Source organism: Talpa occidentalis, unplaced genomic scaffold, assembly GCF_014898055.3.
Source record: "Talpa occidentalis isolate TD23 unplaced genomic scaffold, MPIMG_talOcc4v2.1 talOcc4.7, whole genome shotgun sequence".
NCBI classification, from domain to species: domain Eukaryota; kingdom Metazoa; phylum Chordata; class Mammalia; order Eulipotyphla; family Talpidae; genus Talpa; species Talpa occidentalis.
Window position 1 is genome coordinate 44,366,887 of NW_023605083.1, and position 20,139 is coordinate 44,387,025.

The 20,139-nt window shown below is 39.3% G+C and overlaps 1 protein-coding gene across 2 annotated transcripts in view; it reads left to right on the top strand.

Annotated features, from left to right (window-relative positions):
- PCSK5 (proprotein convertase subtilisin/kexin type 5) overlaps positions 1-13,576 on the top strand; it is a 417,590-nt gene extending 404,014 nt beyond the window's left edge. For both annotated transcript variants that reach the window (XM_037495353.2, XM_037495354.2), the window contains 3 exons: positions 7,651-7,751; positions 9,876-10,062; positions 12,858-13,576. In XM_037495353.2, coding sequence (XP_037351250.1) covers positions 7,651-7,751; positions 9,876-10,062; positions 12,858-13,264 — 695 coding nt within the window. In that variant the 3' untranslated portion in view covers positions 13,265-13,576. The remainder of the gene's footprint in view (positions 1-7,650; positions 7,752-9,875; positions 10,063-12,857) is intronic.
- Positions 13,577-20,139: the final 6,563 nt, after the last annotated feature.

A 20,139-nucleotide genomic window follows, 5' to 3' on the forward strand; every position in this document is an offset into this window, starting at 1 on the left:
AACACTCAGTAACATAAACATTAAAATTACTCTCAGGCACAAGCCCTTGATCTAGTGGACAATGAGCTAACCTGGAGCACTCAGGTGCTACTGCTACCGGCCCTGATCTTCTTTTATGCATCTCACAGCCTGGAGCGTCAGCACTCTGCATGGAAATATAATGCAAGCCGTACAAGTAACTTTAAGCTTTTTAGTAGTCACATTAAAAAGTAAAAATGGACGGGTAAAATTAACTTTAATATTTTTTATTTGGCTACTGTATCCAAAATGTTGACATTAATCAACATAATCAACATTTACATTTTTTTCATACTGTCTTTGAGATCTGATGTTTATTTTACATGGACTGCGCAATTCGAGCTGCTCAGTAGCCACATGTGGCTTGTGGCCAAGGCACTGGAGGGTATATTTCTAATATAGAACAATGGTTTCCAACCTTTGAAAGAATAAATTTTCAAACACACTGCATTTAAGTAATCAATGATGTTGTGGCAATTTCCCAGAGAAATCAGGTGGCACTCAGAGAAGTAGAGAGAGAGATTTAATTACCACACAGGCAGGCTCAGTGAGATAGCTCCCAAAAGGCTGAGCACCCAAGTGCAAAAATGGCAGGGTTTTATACAGTTTGCATAAGGAAACTTGCTAGCCCATCCATCATAGCATAAGCATTCTCTATTGTTCAGGAAGGGGGTCAAGGTAGCCATGGCTACCACTAGGGACAGGCAGTGCAGTACACCCAGCAACTTCTCTGCTCCAGCAAGCAGTAGAATCAAAGCAGCACACTCCCCCAAGCAGCAGACTTGGGAAACTTCCTGCTTCAATGTGTTCTCTTTTTATTTATTTTTTTTTTCCATTCCAGAGGCTCATATAGTTGGCACTGAAAACTTCTAATCAGAATAAGACAACAGATGAGAGAACACCTTGAATTGGGGGTGGGTGGGAAGGTGGTGGAAAGTTGGCATTGTTGTTAACCGTATCATGGCAAATGTTGAATTTTTGTTGGCTTTTTGTTTTGAAAAGTTGAAGGTATCCCTGATTACTACATTCCTAGCTGTGTGGCACTTTAATTTCAATTGGATTGCCAGGTAAAACATAGCAGGTCCTAAAGTAAAACTGTTTTGTTCAACGTTGTTTCATATAATTTTTTTAAAAGATTTATTTATACAAGCACTGGGTACAGTCAGAAGTGCGGGAGGGTGAGAGAATTCACCAGAGCCCGAGGGGAGAGCAGAGCAGGCAGACTGACGAAGTACACTGCTGAGGGGAGCAGTGGGCTGCAGGAGAGGTCTACGGGCCATGTGGGACCCTCAACCGGTGGCCCAGGATCAAACCGGCACTGCAGAGTCTGCTGGCAACTTCGCAACCCAGCGCTCAACTGCTGCGCCACCAGGGAGGCCCTCATAAAATGTTGATGAAGAAAAAAAAAATCAGTTCTCTGCCAGGGCCATTGTCTGTGTGGATTTTTGCACTGTGTGGACTGTTTGCACATTCTCCCCATGTCTGCATGGGTTTTCTCCAGTACTCTGATTCCTTCCAAATCCCATAGCTGTGCACAGTAAAGGTTCAGTGCCATGTCTAAATTGTCCCAGTCTGAGAGAGAGAGAGTGTGTGTGTGTGTGTGTGTGTATGTCTGTGAGAGAGAGAGAGACAGAGAGAGATGCACCCTGGGATAAGTGGGTGTCCTTTCCAGGTTTGGTTCCTGCCTTGTGTCCTCAGTTGTGGGAATGAATCCGTGATCCACAACCCTGATAGGAAAAAGTGGGTTGGAGGATGAATGAATACAAATTATTGTTTCAAGTTTTTGAATCTTTATTTAGAAATTTGGTGAAATTTTTGTGTCCAGAAATGTGCCTTAGGAAATAAACTCTCGCTTATATCAATTAGCCTATGATAAAATTGGCTTCATTATGCATTTCGCTTAAAGTCTCAGATTAAACATGAGAACTTACTGTACTGTATTTTGTTAAACATGAGAACTTACTGTACTCTATTTTGATTTGCTAGATCTGATAACCCTAAGTCCTAGCACAGTACAGCGGGTTTGCTGGAATGGGGACACTTCGTATCTAATGAAGACACAGAAACCATCTTTAGGAAACATAATGACTCGATGTCATTACCATGTAACCTTGAATGAGTGACTTTACAGTTTTTAAGTTTTTCATATTTAAAAAATAATAATTATTGCTTCTTGCCTGTGGATGACCAAGGAAGCATCAAAAAGTCTCCTGTCACTGCCATCATGTCTAAAATCAGAATCTCCCAAGAAGCCAGGATAACTGGAAGTTCTTTGAGCTTTGAAACAAGCAGTGAGAACCCATTTAGAGCAATGAGAAATACTCACAGGCTGTGTGGTAATGAGAGATCTGAACAACCCAGTGAGCCAGAGGCTTTGGGTTTGTCACTTATGCACCACAGAGGAGGCAACCAGGCCACCAGGTGCATGGAAGTGGACTCAAAAGGCCATGTCAAGAAAAGATTCTCAAACACTTGGTGCTCATTAACTGTAAAAAGATTTTGGTGGCATCAAACAGAAGACAGAAGAACAGAGAGATTACTTTCAGAGGTATAGGAAAATCAAATGGTATATCATGCCTATTCAGGGCAGTGGCAAGATCTGAGGCTTTGCTTTTTGACCTTTGGTGAGTGATTCTATAGACAAGATCCATGAGAAATATCACACTGTGAGTCGCCACAACTGGCCATTAGAAAGTTACCAGGTAAGAGAAGGTCAGTGTTTCATCCACCCAAAGATGACAAAGTGGTTGTTAAGTTGGTGCAAAGGATGTGGCAAGTGGGGCTTCAACATTACCAGATTCAGAGGAGGTGCCAAGCAGTCTACGCAATAGGAGTCAGATGTTTGACTTTCCCAGCAGGTGGATATTTACTAGGCATCAGCTGAAGGTTTGTTTCTGATGGGAAACAAACTATCAGCCCCGGAGCAACACAGAGAAATTTTTTAGGAATGTAGCACAATTAGTTTTCCAAGTTTCCAGGAATGTAGGTGGAACCAGTTAATAGTTAATCATGAGGAGAAAACAGGGGGCACAATTCAGCAAATTAAAAGTTAATTCTGCTTATTCCTAAATTTTTTAGTCTAGGGCAGTTTTTTATTACAAAATGCAGGGGATCAGGATATATAACAATGGCTGTATAGTGTTATATCTTTGTCCCAACCCATAAAATATATAATACCAAGATGAACCCTAAGGAAACTATGGTTTTGGGTGATTATGATGTGTCAATATAAGTTCATCCAATGTAAAAAAAAAAAATTACTGTGAATGTTGATGATAATGAGGGAGGCTATGCCTGGGGCAAGGAGGTAGCTCCTCCTAATGTGAACCTTAAACTGCTCTAAAATAACTGCTCAAAAATAATGAAGTCTTCCCAAAATATTTTATCAACACAGTCTCCAGAGATTTTGTCTTAGGACTGTGGGCATATTTGGGTGAATGTTGACACCATCCTGGGTGTTGGTGTCTCCCCATCCTGTATTTGACTTGAATCCCAAAGGTACCTTTTGAAACTTTTTATCTTTGATACTCATTTCTTCTGCTGTCCTTTCTTCACCATTCTTTACATATCCCTTGATGGGTGATGAATCTTTTTGATATCTCCACATTTTGCATTATGTAAATGAAAAAATTCAAGAATTTCTCTTGGGTTATAAACTAAGTTGGGGAAAAGGGAGGATAAATTCCTCCTTAGTTTTCATACTAAAATATAAGGATGCATGAAAGCTACAGGGACAACTTAGAAACCTCACATGTAATTTACCAACTAGATTGTATTTCATTCACATTTGATCACTCAGTAATTTTAAGATGCGTAAAGAAATACTAAAAGCATGGGACTAGGAGAGCACACTAAGGCCTAATATATATCTTTGTGTGCAACTGGTTCCACTGTAATTAGCTCATTTCTTTCGTTCACATATTTAACTTTTTGTATATCCTCCTCACAAATTGTTAGAAATCCAGGTGGGGTAACCAGAGCACTCTAAATCTCCTGCCTCCTTTTGTGTGGAATGACATTATGGGATAATCCAGAAATTTGTGAATTTGATAAATTCATTGGTGAATTTATCCCATGGAGGTTAGTCCTAAGGAGAGCAGGTGAACTGTTTTAAATTTTAAAGATACGCCAAAGCTGTCTGTTAGTCCCCAGGCTGTTACAATACTTAGAAGTAATGGGGGTCTCAGGTGTTAAAACGAAAACAATAGAAAACATTCTGGAAAGTAACAAAACTGCCTTTTGCAAGACTCTGTGTTTCTTAAGTATGGGGATTTTGCAATAAATGAGTTAGAAGATGTAAATGAAGTCACTGATTATTTGGGGTAATTCCCTTGGGGTTGTAGGATTTAGCTCTCAGCCATATTTCTGTTGGACTTCTGGACAATGCAGTCAACCTCAAGATTTTAAGCTAACTTTTTTTTACCCTTTTCTGATCATTTAGTATTTTCTACTCTTGATTTTTCTTAATTTAAAAAAAACATTCTTAGTATTTTAAAAATGGAGTAAGGCTCCTAAGCTATATTTCAGGAAAATGTAGAGTAGGAAAAGGAAGAGAAAGTAGGAGGAAATTTATTCCTTCATCAGAGACCACAATTATGTTCTAAAACATGTAGAAATTCTTCAGGAAGCTAGAGAAGATAAAAGTAAAATTTGTGATTTATATCACTATAGGCAGTCCCCAGCCTAAGAAGCAGTCAGGTAATAAAGGTTTATTCTCTAAGCTCTCTGTTAGAGAACTCAGATTCATTTTTCCATAGAAACATCATAAATGATTGAGCTCACAGATCAAACTTGAAAAGTTATACACCAATAGCGAAGGTGAAGCACAGACTCATGTTTCTTGTTGAAGTTCAACAGACCACGCTTCATAATACTCTTCTGCTAGCAAGACTTATATCAAGTTCCACCATAATACTAGGGCCTCATAAAAGATGAAAAAAAAAAAATCAGTTCTCTGCCAGGGCCATTGTCTGTGTGGATTTTTGCACTGTGTGGACTGTTTGCACATTCTCCCCATGTCTGCATGGTTTTTTCCAGTACTCTGATTCCTTCCAAATCCCATAGCTGTGCACAGTAAAGGTTCAGTGCCATGTCTAAATTGTCCCAGTCTGAGAGAGAGAGAGTGTGTGTGGTGTGATATGTCTGTGAGAGAGAGAGAGACAGAGAGAGATGCACCCTGGGGGAAGTGGTGTCCTTTCCAGGTTTGGTTTGCTGCCTGGTCCAGTTGTGGGAATGAATCCGTGATCCACAACCCTGATAGGAAAAAGTGGGTTGGAGGATGAATGAATACAAATTATTGTTTCAAGTTTTTGAATCTTTATTTAGAAATTTGGTGAAATTTTTGTGTCCAGAAATGTGCTTAGGAAATAAACTCTCGCTTATATCAATTAGCCTATGATAAAATTGGCTTCATTATGCATTTCGCTTAAAGAGAAAACATGAGAACTTACTGTACTGTATTTTGTTAAACATGAGAACTACTGTACTCTATTTTGATTTGCTAGATCTGATAACCCTAAGTCCTAGCACAGTACAGCGGGTTTGCTGGAATGGGGACACTTCGTATCTAATGAAGACACAGAAACCATCTTTAGGAAACATAATGACTCGATGTCATTACCCATGTAACCTTGAATGAGTGACTTTACATGTCTAGGCCTAAGTTTTCACATATTTAAAAAATAATAAATTGCTTCCTGCCTGTGGATGCCACCAAGGAAGCATCACAAAAGTCTCCTGTCACTGCCATCATGTCTAAAATCAGAATCTCCCAAGAAGCCAGGATAACTGGAAGTTCTTTGAGCTTTGAAACAAGCAGTGAGAACCCATTTAGAGCAATGAGAAATACTCACAGGCTGTGTGGTAATGAGAGATCTGAACACCCCAGTGAGCCAGAGGCTTTGGGTTTGTCACTTATGCACCACAGAGGAGGCAAATGTCAGGCCACACAGGTGCATGGAAGAGTTGTGGACTCAAAGCAGGCCATGTCAAGAAAAGATTCTCAAACACTTGGTGCTCATTAACTGTGAAAAAGATTTTTTGGTGGCATCAAAGAAGATACCGAAGAACATCTCTGAGAGATTACTTTCAGCGGTATAGGAAAATGGAAATGGTTGAAATCATGCCTATTCAGGGCAGTGGCAAGATCTGAGGCTTTGCTTTTTTGACCTTTGATGATTGTGATTCTATAGACAAGATGGCCATTCAGAAATATCACACTGTGAGTCGCCACAACTGTAAAGTAAGGAAAGTTACCTAGGTAAGAGAAGGTCAGTGTTTCATCCACCCAAAGATGACAAAGTGGTTCTGTAAACTTTGTTGGTGTTTGTGGAGGTGGTGTTGGTGGGAATGACAACCTTGACATGCAGGAAACTTCAGAGGTTGAGGTGGCTTTGGTGGCAACTATAGTAGCAGTGGGAATGGCTACAATGGACATGGTAATGATGGAAGCAAATTGGAGGTAGTAGAAGCTATGCAACTATCAATCTTCAAGTTTTGGACCCATGAAAGAAGGAAACTTTGGAGGCAGAAACTCTGGCCCCTGTGGTGGTAGAGGCCAATACCTGCCAAGCCACAAAACCAAGGTGGCTGTGGTGACTCCAGCAGCAGCTGTAGCAAAAGGTTTTAATTAACCTTTAAAAAAGAAAACAAAGATGAGCAGCAAAGGAGTGTCTCTGTCTCTCTCTCTCTCTCTCTCTCTCTCTCTGCCAGAGAAGTGACAGGGAAGCTACAGATTACAACAGATTTCTGAACTCAGCCAAACACAGTGGGCTCGCTGCTACAAAACTGACATGTTTTAGACAATACTCATATGCATGAGCAAAAAACTCAAGGGCTATATTTGTGACAAAGAGTGTAACAGGTTATTTTAGTTTCTGTTCTGTGAAAAGTGTAAAACCCGCCGCCGGCGGGTCCCACATGGCGTGCAGACTTCTCCTGCGGCGCCCGCTGCTCCCCTCAGCACTGTACTTGGGTCCTTCTGCCTGTTCTGTTCCCCGCGCTGGCTCTGGTGAATTCTCTCACCCTCCTGCGCTGCTGACTTTACCCAATGCTTGTATAAATAAATAAATAAATAAATATGTATAAGTAAATAGAATGTCAAATTTGAGTTTATAGCTTTCAAGTGAATTTCAAAGGACTCTATCACTATCACCACCATCCTCCCCAAAATTAAGAATCTATGGATAAAATAATCTGTTAAATTCCTTTAGCCCTAGCATTTTTAGTTCAGTGTGGTTTCTCAATTAGGAACTGCCTAATCATGATTTACTAACCAACTGAGTATTGGGGCCCTTCAAATAAATTAATATTGTCCTTTGCTATTATACTAGTTAAGCAATCAGCAGAATAGAAATAAAGTTTTTATAACATTTCTACATGATTTCTCATCCTCTGAAAATTTCTCCTCTAGCTGTAATAAAAGATTTGTCATCTCCCAGTCCTCAATTCCAAACTGATAGTTCGCATTTCTAGGTCTTCAATTAGTGTTTTGTAAACTTTGTCCACCCACTACGTCCTCAGTTAATTCACTCTTCTACTAACTTGACATGTCCTTGCCCTTCGGTGTTTTTGAACCAAGATAGAGGTCACTTTAATAAATTAGAATCGTTTTTTTTTTTTTTTTTCTTTCAGGAAAAGGAGAATTGAACTGCCTATCTTGTGCGTGGAACTACCACCTGAAGGGAGGAATCTGCTCTTCGGACTGTCATGCAGGGAAATACAGAGTGGGAAAGGTACTGAGGGTTGGTGTTGGGTGCCTTTCCCCAGAGGGACATGAGCTACTTTCTGGGTGGCATCCTGGGCAAAGTCAACTAGTTCTAAAAATCCCTACATTCACTACAGATCAGATTTAATTTTTTAATATCATCTATCAGTACATCATGAAACAATGGTACTATCTACCTATAGCTTTAATTTCAGTCAAAGGAACTCAGAATATCTAAGATAGATAGTGTGGAAATTAAGTAAATTAGGCCTCAGAATTAACACTATATTCTTGATTTAGAAGTTTCAGATCTACATGGGAAAATGATGTTAGACATAAGAAGTATCTTCTTCTAGCCCTCTGCTGTCAAACTTGAAATATCCTATGTTGATCTTTTATTTCCTGCACCCTTTTACTGCGTATTAAGAGAGATATATTTTTCATTTGCTTGGATTTTATGAGTCTCATTAATTTCTTTATTTTTTATTTTTAAAAGATTTACTTATTTATACAAAAGCTGGGGTACAGGCCAGAGGTGTGGGAGATTCACCAGAGACAGAGTGGGGAGCAGAACAGGCAGACAGAAACAGAAAACACTGCTGAGGGGAGCAGAGGGAGAGACAGGAGAGGGCTGCCGCACCATGTGGGTATCTCCCTGGCCGGCCAGGAATTGAACTGGCCCTGCAGAGGCTGCGGACAGCTTCACAGTGCGGCGCTCAACCCGCTGCACCACCAGAGAGGCCCCATTAATTTCTTTTTTTTTTTCTTTTTTTTTTTTTAATAGCTTTTGAGGAACAACTATTTTTAAAAAAAGATTTATTTATTTATGCATGCAAGATCTGGGGTATAGGCCAGAGATGTGGGGGTAAGGGTGAGAGGATTTACCAAAGACAGAGTGGGGAACAGAACAGGTAAACTAACCAAAGTACACTGCTGAGGGAGCAGCAGGGAAGCCAGGAGAGGTCTGCTGCGCCATGGGTTGACCCCTGGCCAGGCGGGGATTGAACTCGTGCTGCAGTGGCTGCGGACAGCTTCATAGGTTGTGGCTCAACCCCTTGCACCACCAGGCAGGCCACCCATTAATTTCTTAATTGTGCTTCCAAACTTAAGAAATTAAGTATCTCCATGGGGAAATTGACACTGGCCAGCATATTCAGTTCTGAGCTCTCTTTATATTCTGACAACTAGCTCTAGTTACACTTTAGATAGAGTGAAGTTCAGAGAGATCAAATAGTTTGCTAAAGATCAGATAGTAATAAGTAACAAAGTTGGAATTGAACCCATCCTAATCCAGGATTGGATGAGACAACACTAGCTAAAAGCACGTCATAGTGATCAAAAAGGCAATTCCCATTTATTCTTGTTATATTATATCATCTTTCAAAAGTCAGAAGTGAAGTAGGGAGGTATCTTTCCTCATCTATTTTCCAGCACCAGTAAAGGTTGGGAGGTGGGGTGAGACCACTTCCTCTTTGACTTTTTCCATTGAGATTTAACTGCTTTAGTGAAAATCACAAGTTACATTATTCTAAGGCAGTGCGATGAGAAGCTAAAAACACAGAAAAGCCAAATCGATGATATAATTGAGTGAGGATGATAGATAAAACAAAACCTCAGTGCATGCTTGATGAAAAGTAGGGAATGATATTTCACCCATGTAATTTGTGACATACAGCAAGTGCTGGAGACTGTATCAAATAGATCACAAGAATGCACAGCAACATTTGCTACATATAATGAATCCAGAGTTGAAAATTCATCTAGCTATTAAAGAAAATTAGGACTAGATTTACATATAAAATATCCCAATTTTGATATGTGGGTAATAAATTGAAATTTTTTAAGATATGAAGGTCCATATCGTATAGACCAGATAAAGCTTATACTTGACCATCTCAGCACCTGAGCTGTCCTGAGTACCATCATTACTAGCAGATGTCAGAGGAAAAGGCCCACCAATGATTCTATCCACGAGCAAGCAGTTAGTTCTATCTTTCTCCCTGCACAGTTAGAATGAACTCAGAACAAACCAGCTTTCTGCTGTCCCCCACTTGCTTCCCCCCATTATGGAGTTAAGATGGAACTCCCATCTGAGAGTTCCAGGGTTTGTTAATCCCTGATTCAGAAGGAATTTCCTGATTGTTCTTAACAGGGGGACAAATTTAACTGTGAACAATGCCACAAAAGTTGCACAGAATGCAAGGGACCTGGTGCCAACAACTGCACTGTGTGCCCTGCCCACCTGTTGCTGCACATGGATGATAGCCGCTGCCTACACTGCTGCAATTCCTCGGATCCCAGAGATACCCAGGAGTGCTGTGACTGCCAAAAAAGGACAGGTGAGAGCAGAGGAAGAGAAGCCTGAAGAAAACAGGCATGTCCTCAGGAAGTTAATGGGAGCCATGGGGGCGAGGAGGCTGGGAAGTTCCAGAAAAGCAATATAGCTACTCTTTAATTGAATCCCTGCTAGACATCCACTGTACCTCATCTTCATGCTCATCATCTCATTCCAAAAGTAGATATTATTAATCCTATTTTACAAATGCGTGGACTGAGACTCAAAGGGATTGATTAGCATGCCCAGGTCCACATCAATGTTAAGAGTCTCACCTGGAATTTGAATATTGGCCCTTTGGACTGCAAAGTCCACATTCCTTCCACTGTAGCCTCTAAAATTAGAGCTTAAGGAGGTCTAGAATTTCATCTTTATACATTTACTTTCTTTATTTTTTAACTCTTCCCTCCTGGGAAAAAAAGAAGAAAAATCAACTATAAAGGAAACTGATGCTAATATTATCTTGAAGCTGTTGAAGAATCATTCTGAAGATGATGAAATCTATACCTCTCAGACATTTAATGCATTTAGAAATGAAATTTCTCTGAAGGCAAAAAAGAAACAAAACCACCTCTTCCAATTCCTAGTCCCCCAATGTCTCCCAACCACCCCTAACCCCATCCATATGAGTATTTGGTCAATGAGTTCAAACTTAGATCTCAAGTGAGTGATTGCTTCTAAAAAGAAATTGTATTCCTAAAACATATTCTCTAATCCAAAAGATCATTTCCTTAGGATTCAGATGTTTCATTGTCTGACAGAAAAAGATATCATATTTTTAGCAACCTGTCCACTTATAGATAAAGGAAACCCAAGGCCCATAACTGCTACTAGCCATTTATTTTTATTTTTTATCAGCCTTTTCTACTAAATTCTAAATAACATCTTTCCAACATCTAATTATTTTTCCTTCTTTCAGTTTTCCCACCTCAAGAGCAACTTCTTTTCCTAGCTCTTCAAATACATCCTCCTTTAGAGATTGACTATCTAATATTCATCTACATCTATCTAATAGCCATCATTATATTTATGGCTTTTAAAGGAAACTAAAAGTATGTGGGGTGTGCAGCTTAGTTTCCACCAGCCTGTTCCTACAAAGAATTATTTAGTCAACTTTCCTGAATTTTACATGACTTTTGAAGATCTACCCAGACCAACTCTGCAAAAGTCTACATACTCTTGATCACCTGCTCATTCTTCTCTGAGGTCCTCTGCCCCTTCAAAGAAACCAAATCACAGCAGTTGACCCTGACTCTGCAGATAGAGGACTGGGGACTAGAAAGACATTACTGCTTATTTAGACAATGGAGAGGTCTCATTGTTTCTCCTGTCTTGGGAAGCTCTCCCCCCTCTTCGTACCACACACGGATTGCTTATCCATCCCTCTGGTGGTATAACCTTTTCTCCAGGGAAAAATTCTGTGCTGATATTGTTAATGATGATAGCAATAATGATAATGCTGTTACTTCATAAGAGGAAATTCTGCTTTATGGGCAAAATCCCATGAGAAGGAAAGTTAAAATAAAATAGAAAACTTGTTTATCACTAAGGAAAAGAGAGAGCTATAGTGGTGATGAATCAGATATAATTGGCTAATATCTAATAAGCAAAAGTAATTGCCCCTAAAATATTTGGCAGCAGTTTTATATCCATTAAACTAGTGTGTGTAATGTTCCTAGAGTCTCTCATAAAAGAATTCTCTGGACAGACCCAGGTGGTTCAAAAAATACTTAGGGAAAATATACTGTGTATTTAAACTTGTACAAACGACATATAGCCTGCTAGCTTGTGTTCTTTTGCTCCAGTTATTTTATACTCCCTTTCAGACTCTGATTTGTGAGCTAAAGAATAGGAAAATAAATAAATCACCAAAATCATACTACCTGAGTAAATGAGTAAAATATAAGAAAAATAAGTTCATTGCTGAAATTACGCCTTAATCCTTTCTTCTGCGCTTCTGTCTTGCTTTTACTCTGTGTTCTCATTTAAGGCATCAAGACTAGTTAATAAATGATAGGGGACAAAGCTCTCAATTTCAGAAATCTTAATTATAATTGAAGAAATTTAATTCACTGAACTTGGTAATCAGAAATTAATGATTCCCTTCCTGCTAGATGAGGGCCACAGAACACCAAAAATAGTTGCCAGTATTTTGCCTTAATGTCTCCAGACATGGAGTTCAAGTTCTGATTACTTCACAATCTTTTACCCCTGACAATGTGACAACTCGCTTCTTTTCTCAGTTTCCTCAACTGTCGAGCAACAGATTGACCTAAGTCATTTTAAAGCCACACATAGCAATAAGAGTCAATGGTTTGATAAATAATCTGCTCCTCCCCTTGAATGAAACAATCATGTTGGACCAGGTTTAAAGGTAGCTCTGAGATGAGTCAGTCTTACAAAAAATGAGAGCTATTTAGCATAAGTGGAACATGGCCTGGGATGGAAAATTTCTCTCAGGAAGGCAACTGAACAATCAATTGGTAAGTTTGGGCAATATGCGACTGATTTATAGGTGTGGGATGAGGGTGAGGGCTGCTTCCCTTTGGATCTCAACTGACCCTCATCCTGGAAGGGTTTGTTGGTCTCCGCAGACCCACACTGGGCTCCTCGTGTAGTACACACTGCCAATTCTGTAATGTGATGTGTCCTCAAAGAAAATCAAAGACTGTTCATCTACCAATTTAGATATGAAAGATAAAAGTAAACTTTTTGACCTCAGATAATTTTCCTCCTTCCATTTCTTCTCTCCCACCCTTCCCCTCTCCCTCTTCTCCCTTTGGGGTTATATTCCAACAGATGAATGCTTCCTTCGAGAAAGTGAAACTGGGCCTGCTGCTGAGCATTTCAAGACAGCTCTGTTCATCACCTCCTCAGTCATACTGGCGCTTCTCTTAGGGGCAGCTGTGATAGTCTGGAGGAAATCTCGGGGCCGAGCCCCAGTAGCACAGAAGGGTGGCTATGAAAAGCTGGCTGATCCTAGCAGGTCTTACTCCTCCTATAAGAGCAGTCATCTCCAGAGCACCAGCTTTGAAGAGGCTCAGATGATGGAGTACAGAGACCGGGACGATGAGGATGAGGATGACGAGGATGATATTGTCTACATGGGCCAAGATGGCACAGTCTACCGGAAATTTAAGTATGGGCTGCTGGATGATGATGAAGTTGAGCTAGAATACGACGATGAGAGCTATTCCTACGAGTGAACAGAGGCAACAGAGGCCTCACCCCAGTTCACTCACGGGATTGTGTGTGAGCATTAGTTTGGCATTTAATCCCCACACACCAGACTGATATGGGGGGGGGGTGTTGTATTAATCTTTAAACCACCAGTCCAACTAGAGTATGTGAGAATACTGAAATACATTGTTCTTCTTTTGAATGACTAAACTCAATAAAACATAATTGTTCAACCATAATTGAAGAACAAGGATAAAATTCAGAGGGATTGTCCTCAAAACAGTATGTTAAGATACAAAACACAGGAAGTAAAAAACAAGTGAAATTTGTACAAACTGGTTTATGTGATTAAAAAAAATAGAAGTGGTCTTATTTCTCAGCTCTATTGTGGTGATATAAAAATTCTGTTTGTCAGTTTTGGTGAGGAAATCTGCTCCCCTCTAGAATTCTGATATTTCTTGAAATAATATTTGAGGGATGAGGAATTGTTTGCCTGAGGGAATTTTTTTCCAGGTAGCTGTCTTAAATTTCCTTGGAAGGATGAACTCGAGACTGCTGCTGGTAAGCAGAAGAGACCACTTCCACTGAGGCAGGTCATGAATTATTTAGAGAGGAGGAAAGAAGAGTGACATTATAGCCAAGGAAACGTGTGTCCTTTTAGCTCTGGTTCCTCTACAACTTGGAGTCATAATTCTAGAAGCAGAACAAGCTCAGACAGGAGATAGATGGAGGCATGTGCAGCAGGAAAGAAAATAATAAGTTTCCAAGAATTTCAGCATTACACCCTCATAATTTTCTTAGAGTTTGTCTGGTTGGAAACATCAGCTAAGTCATCACTAATAAAAGAAAAATGGCAACATTAGTGTAACATAAAATGGGATAAGATGATCAAAAATGTCTATTCTAATAAAAAAAGACTTTAGCTAGTAAATTAGAGGGCTTTTGTCAAAAGCCTATCACAGAATTTAGACTCTCCAAAGAGAAAGAAGGAATACAGTCTAAATGGAAAACCCCAGCATCCTGTTCACAAGCTTAATCCAGCTGTCTGCTGGCCTTCCGACGCTGTCACTGCATCCTGAACTTCCCTTTTCCACTCTTCTACCCAGTACACACTTGGATTAGTGCACACCTGGGACAGTTTTTCTGCTTATAGGAATAGAGAGAAAGGGGCTTTTGATGCACAAAATTACTTACCCAGAGTCTTACAAATTCCCTTGTAAAGTAGATATTATAGGCTATACCAGAAGTGGAACAGTGACATTATCAGATGATGATGATAATCATAAAATGTATTGTATATCTACCATGTACTACAAGGGAACTAAATAATTCCTTTAAAAAAAATCACCCCACTTAATACCATAACTTCATGAAATTGGTACCATCATTAGTTTGTTTTTATAGGAAACCTGAGACTGACAAAATTGAGAAAAAATAAGAATGACCCTAAAGCACAAGTCTTTAATAACCATGCTACACTGACATAAAAGAAGAAGCATTCAGGCCTCCCCTGTTGGTGCAGGAGATTGAGCGCTGTGCTGTGAAGCTGTCCGCAGCCTCTGCAGTGCCGGTTCAATCCCAGCCGGCCAGGGAGGGTCCCACATGGCGCGACAGACCTCTCCTGTCTTGCCCGCTGCTCCCCTCAGCAGTGTATTTTGTCAGTCTGCCTGTTCTGTTCCCCGCTCTGTCTCTGGTGAATCCTCTCACCCTCCCGCACAACTGGCCTGTACCCCAGATCTTGTATAAATAAATCTTAAAAAAAAAAAAGAAGCATCCTAAGCAAATAAAAGCATGGCTATTATTTTATTTTATGACATGGCAACTGTATTATCCTTTCTAAATTCATGCATTTTAATTTTTTATAAAACATAATGTATCACTGATACAGGACATCTCTGTGAAGAAGCTTACAGGTTCCTGAAGGCCTCAGTGTTGAAGACACAAGTAGAGTTTTGTGTTTTTGTGGAAAGGGCTAGATTACACAAACTTTAGTCTTTGCACAACTACTGAACTCTGCCATCATGGCATGAGTGTGGCAAACCCTTAACAGATGAGTGGGCCATGTTCCAATGATACATTTATTTATGAACACTGAAATTTGGATTTAAGATAATTTCCTCTATCATAAAATATCATTCTCCTTTTGAGTTTTTCATCATCACTTAAGAATGAAAAAACCATTCTTAGTTCAAGACATTACAAAAACAGGTGATAGACCAGCTTTGGTCAAACAGACTGTAGTTTGCCTATCCTTCTTTAAGAAATATAGGAGACCATGTGTGTTGCACACACACGGTATGTTCCAAAAATTCTGATCATTTAAAATCATCTTTTAAATCTATTTGAAGTTCTGATAGTACCCTTTTCAATTCTTAGAAATACATAAAATACAGTAAGATAGCCAGCACATCAATGGAAGAACTTCTCATTTCTTGCTGTAGAATTACAGAATGTAGCTTACGGAAATAAATAATTTGTTTATACCATGTTGTTTCACCTGCCCTGATAATTCACCTGCTCTAATAGACTGAGTCTGACATTTCTTTGTGTAGCCTGAAAATTGGTTTCCAAGAAAAAAAAAATTTGTGTTTATGATACACAGCTAAAGATTAAATGAGGTCAAGACAGCCTTAACTACTTAGAAAAATTGTGGTGTTGTGACTCTATGTGAGCCTGACGAGATTCATGCTGTGTATAGGTACAGTTTGACATCTTTCCTTCTTTGTACTTAGTCATGCCACATTATTCTCAGATTTCTTTTGAATACTATGTTAACAACAGTCTAAATAGATAATATACTTGCTTGGAAAACAAAGTCATTTTTGGTTTTCTGTTTTCAAGTTACTTGGAAATGTTATGAGAGCCCCTGTAGACTGGAAATGAAGCAAGAGGCTAGGCAAGAGCTTGAAAGGTTCCAGTTCATAGAAAGTACTTTTAAAATGGGAAGTAAAATTAAACCAAGACCAAATAATGCCATGGGAACTTGCTTATTAAAGGACTATTTCTGAGGACATTTTATGTGCTTAATATGATGCTTTACCTAGTAAGAGAGCAAAACAATAATGGAGTGCTGTTTGTTTTTTATCTTTCTGCCTCCAGTTAGCAATGTTAAGCTAAAAATTCAGGAGGCCATTAAAAGGAAAAATGGACTCTACATGGAATCAAAGATTTGCAATTCAGGATACATAGAATGGGTAGAACTAAAACATGCCCTAAGAAGGAACAAAGTCAGGAGTTTTTATGGGAAGAAAAGAGGAAGATGAGATAAGCAGTTAAAGAAAAGAATTAATGTTAATAAACATAAACCATTCTTGACCATATATAACTGGTTACTGATTCCAACTTCTGACAAAAAGTCCACAGTCATCAGTCCTCGGGATCAGAATGTCCTTTCCCCTGCTGATTTCACAAAACATGGTTTAGTTCATGAAAAAAATTGCCGTTTGACCCAGATCAAAGGATCTTTGGCCCAATTCAAATAAGAAAGTAATAGTTTTTCTACTGTGGTATCTCTGGTCCCATTTAAAATGGCTGTGTTTGTCAGTTTTTTTCACATCAGTTTTCTTTCCTGAAAACACATCATCTGTCTTTTAGTCCCATCATTACTACTTCATTAAGTCCCAGTCTGGGCCTCCCCAGTGGCGCAGCAGTTGAGCGCTGGGCTGAGAAGCTGCCCACAGCTCTGCAGCACCAGTTCCATCCCCGGCCACCAGGCGAGGGTCCCACATGGCGCCTAGACCTCTCCTGCCGCCTGCCCGCTGCTCCCCTCAGCAATGTACTTTGTCATTCTGCCTGTTCTGCTCCCCACTCTGGCTCTGGTGAATTCTCTCACCCTCCCGCGCTTCTGACTGTACCCAGTGCTCGTATAAATAGATAAATAAATCTTTAAAAAAAAATTAAGTCCCTGTCTTTCTCAACTATACTTTTCCTACTTCCTCCTGAATTACTTCTGATCTTCTGTGTCTTTTTCCCCCAATTAATTCTCTACTCTGCTATCAAAAGTTGTTTATATATGTCCATCAAATCATCACATTCTGGGCTCCCCATCACCCATATTGATTATGACATTCAGAATTTTACAAGATGTGGTGACTGTTCTGTTTCCAAACTTAAAAACCATCTCCCTGACCCCTCTATTTCCCAGCTTTCTCTTTTACTCTGCAATAGTACTTGGAGATTTGCTTCTAGGTTCTCCAAAATAATATTGTGTTATGACATTTCTCTGGACATACATTGCTCACTCCCCTTGGACTATCTGCTCCCTACCGTGAACAACTGGAAAATTCCTAGCCATCTTTTAAGATCATATTCCTTTATAAGCGCTCCAAGAAATCTTCCTTCACTTCCTTTGAGGTCAATCACTTTCTTACATCTCTGCTGTCTATGTCATAGGCTCCAATCTGATAAAGTAGATCCTTTGCCCTCTAGGGAAAGAATTCATCAGAGAGCACTCAGTGTTGCTGAAACAGGCAAGACTTTATTAGAGAGACTCATGCACAAAAAAACTAATGTAGGGAAGGAGAATTTAGTCACTCTTTGAAGAGAGTTAGGAGGAAATATTAAAAGAAGTTTATATAGGAAAGGAAGAAATCCGAGGACATAAGGGCTTCTTATTCTCAGTTCAGGGAGGCACTGGGAAGCCTAGGGACAGTCACAAGATTATTGAATGACATTCCTGGAATAGTTTCTCTCCTCTGTGTTATCCCTTTAAAATGGCCACAGGTGTTCCTCAGACTGGGAAGCTAGTGCATCCTAAGAAGGAATAAAATATCTCCATATGTATTAAGCAACCTACTTCCATAGTCCTGAGGAAAGTGACACAGTGCTTTATTTTGAACTGCCAGGTTGAAGGTTACCGCATAGTTTTTTAATTTTTAAATTTTGTTTTATTTTTTTAATAAATTTTATTTTTATATTCCCCGTACAATTGCAACCCCCTTATTTTGACCCCAATCCCTCCCCTCCCCGCCCCCCAACCCTCATAGAGTGTCTCTGGTTCATAGTTGTTTGTTGATTTTGATTTTCACTTTCTTATAGTTATTCATTTTCCTGGTCCCTTATTTAAGGTTTCTAGATTCCTGCTATGAGTGAGACCATCGGTATTTTTCTTTTTCTTTCTGGCTTATTTCGCTAAGCATGATCCCTTCCAGCGCCATCCATGTTGCTGCAAGTTGCATGTGTTTATCTTTTTTGAATGCTGAGTAATATTCCATGGTGTATATGTACCACATCTTCTTGATCCAGTCATCTATTTTGGGCATTTGGGTTGTTTCCAAAGCTTAGCTATTGTAAACAGTGCTGCTATAAACACAGGGGTGCAGGTGCTCTTTGGAATTGATGTTTCTGTGTCCTTTGGGTAAATACCTAGGAGTGGAATTGCTGGATCATATGGAAGCTCTATGTTTAGTAGGTCCAGAAATCTCCACACAGCTCTCCATAGTGGTTGGACCAGTTTGCACTCCCACCAACTGTGCAGGAGAGTTCCTTTTTCTCCACATCCTTGCCAACATTTGTTGTTGCTAGTTTTTTTAATATGTGCCATTCTCACTGGTGTAAGATGGTATCTCATGGTAGTTTTGATTTGCATTTCCCTGATGACAAGTGATGTTGAACATTTTTTCATATGCCTGTTGGCCATTTGCATTTCCTCTTCAGAGAAGTTTCTTTTTAGCTCTTCTGCCCATTTTTTGACTGGATTATTTTCTTTGTTGTTGATGAGTCTCATCAGCTCTTTGCAGATTTTTGTGATCAGTCCTTTATCGTTAGTGTTGTGTGCAAAAATGTTCTCCCGGTCGGTGGGGTTTCTCTTTGTTTTTGTTATTGTCTCTTTTGCAGTGCAGAAGCTCTTTAATTTGATGTAGTCCCAGCTGTTTATCTTTGCCTTCACTATCACTGCTTTGGGTGATGTGTCTGTAAAGATGTCTTTGAGGTGCATATCACGTAGTGTTTCGCCTATATTTCCTTCTATGTATTTTATGGTTGCAGGTCTTATGTCTAGTTCTTTAATCCATTTTGAGTTGATTTTTGTGTATGGTGTGAGGTATGGTCAAGCTTCATTCTTTTGCATGTAGCGACCCAGTTTTCCCAGCACCATTTATTGAACAAACTTTCTTTGCTCCAATGCATAGTCTTTGCTCCTTTGTCAAAGATTAGTTGACCATAAATCTGTGGGTTTATTTTTGGATTTTCTATTCGATTCCATTGGTCTGTATGTCTGTTCTTGTTCCAATACCATGCAGTTTTGATGATTATGGCTTTGTAGTATAGTTTGAAGTCTGGGAGTCTGATGCCTCCATTCCCTTCTTTTTTTTTCAGGAGAGCTTTGGCTATTCGGGGTTTTTGGTGATTCCATATGAATTTCATCAATAATTGTTCTATTTCTTTGAAGAATGACATTGAAATTTTGATTGGAATAGCATTGAATCTGTATATTGCTTTTGGTAGGATGGCCATTTTAATAATGTTTATTCTTCCAATCCATGAGCAGGGGATGTCTTTCCATTTCTTTGTGTCTTTTTCTATTTCTTTTAACAGTGTTTTATAGTTTTCTTTGTATAGGTCCTTTACCTCTTTTGTTAGATTTATTCCCGAGTATTTGATTTTTTTTATTTTGATAATAAAAGGGATTTTTTTTTTTATTTCTTCTTCTTCAGATTTATCGTTTGTGTATAGGAAGGCTACTGACTTTTGCGTGTTGATTTTGTATCTTGCCACTTTACTCAACTGATTGATGAGTTGAATTAGTTTTTCTGTGGAGTTTTTGGGGTTCTCTATGTACATTATCATATCATCTGCAAATAGTGAGAGTTTGACTTCTTCTTTTCCTATTTGGATTCCTTGTATGTCTTTCTCTTGTCTTATTGCTCTGAGTAGGACTTCCAGTATTATATTGAAAAGCAGT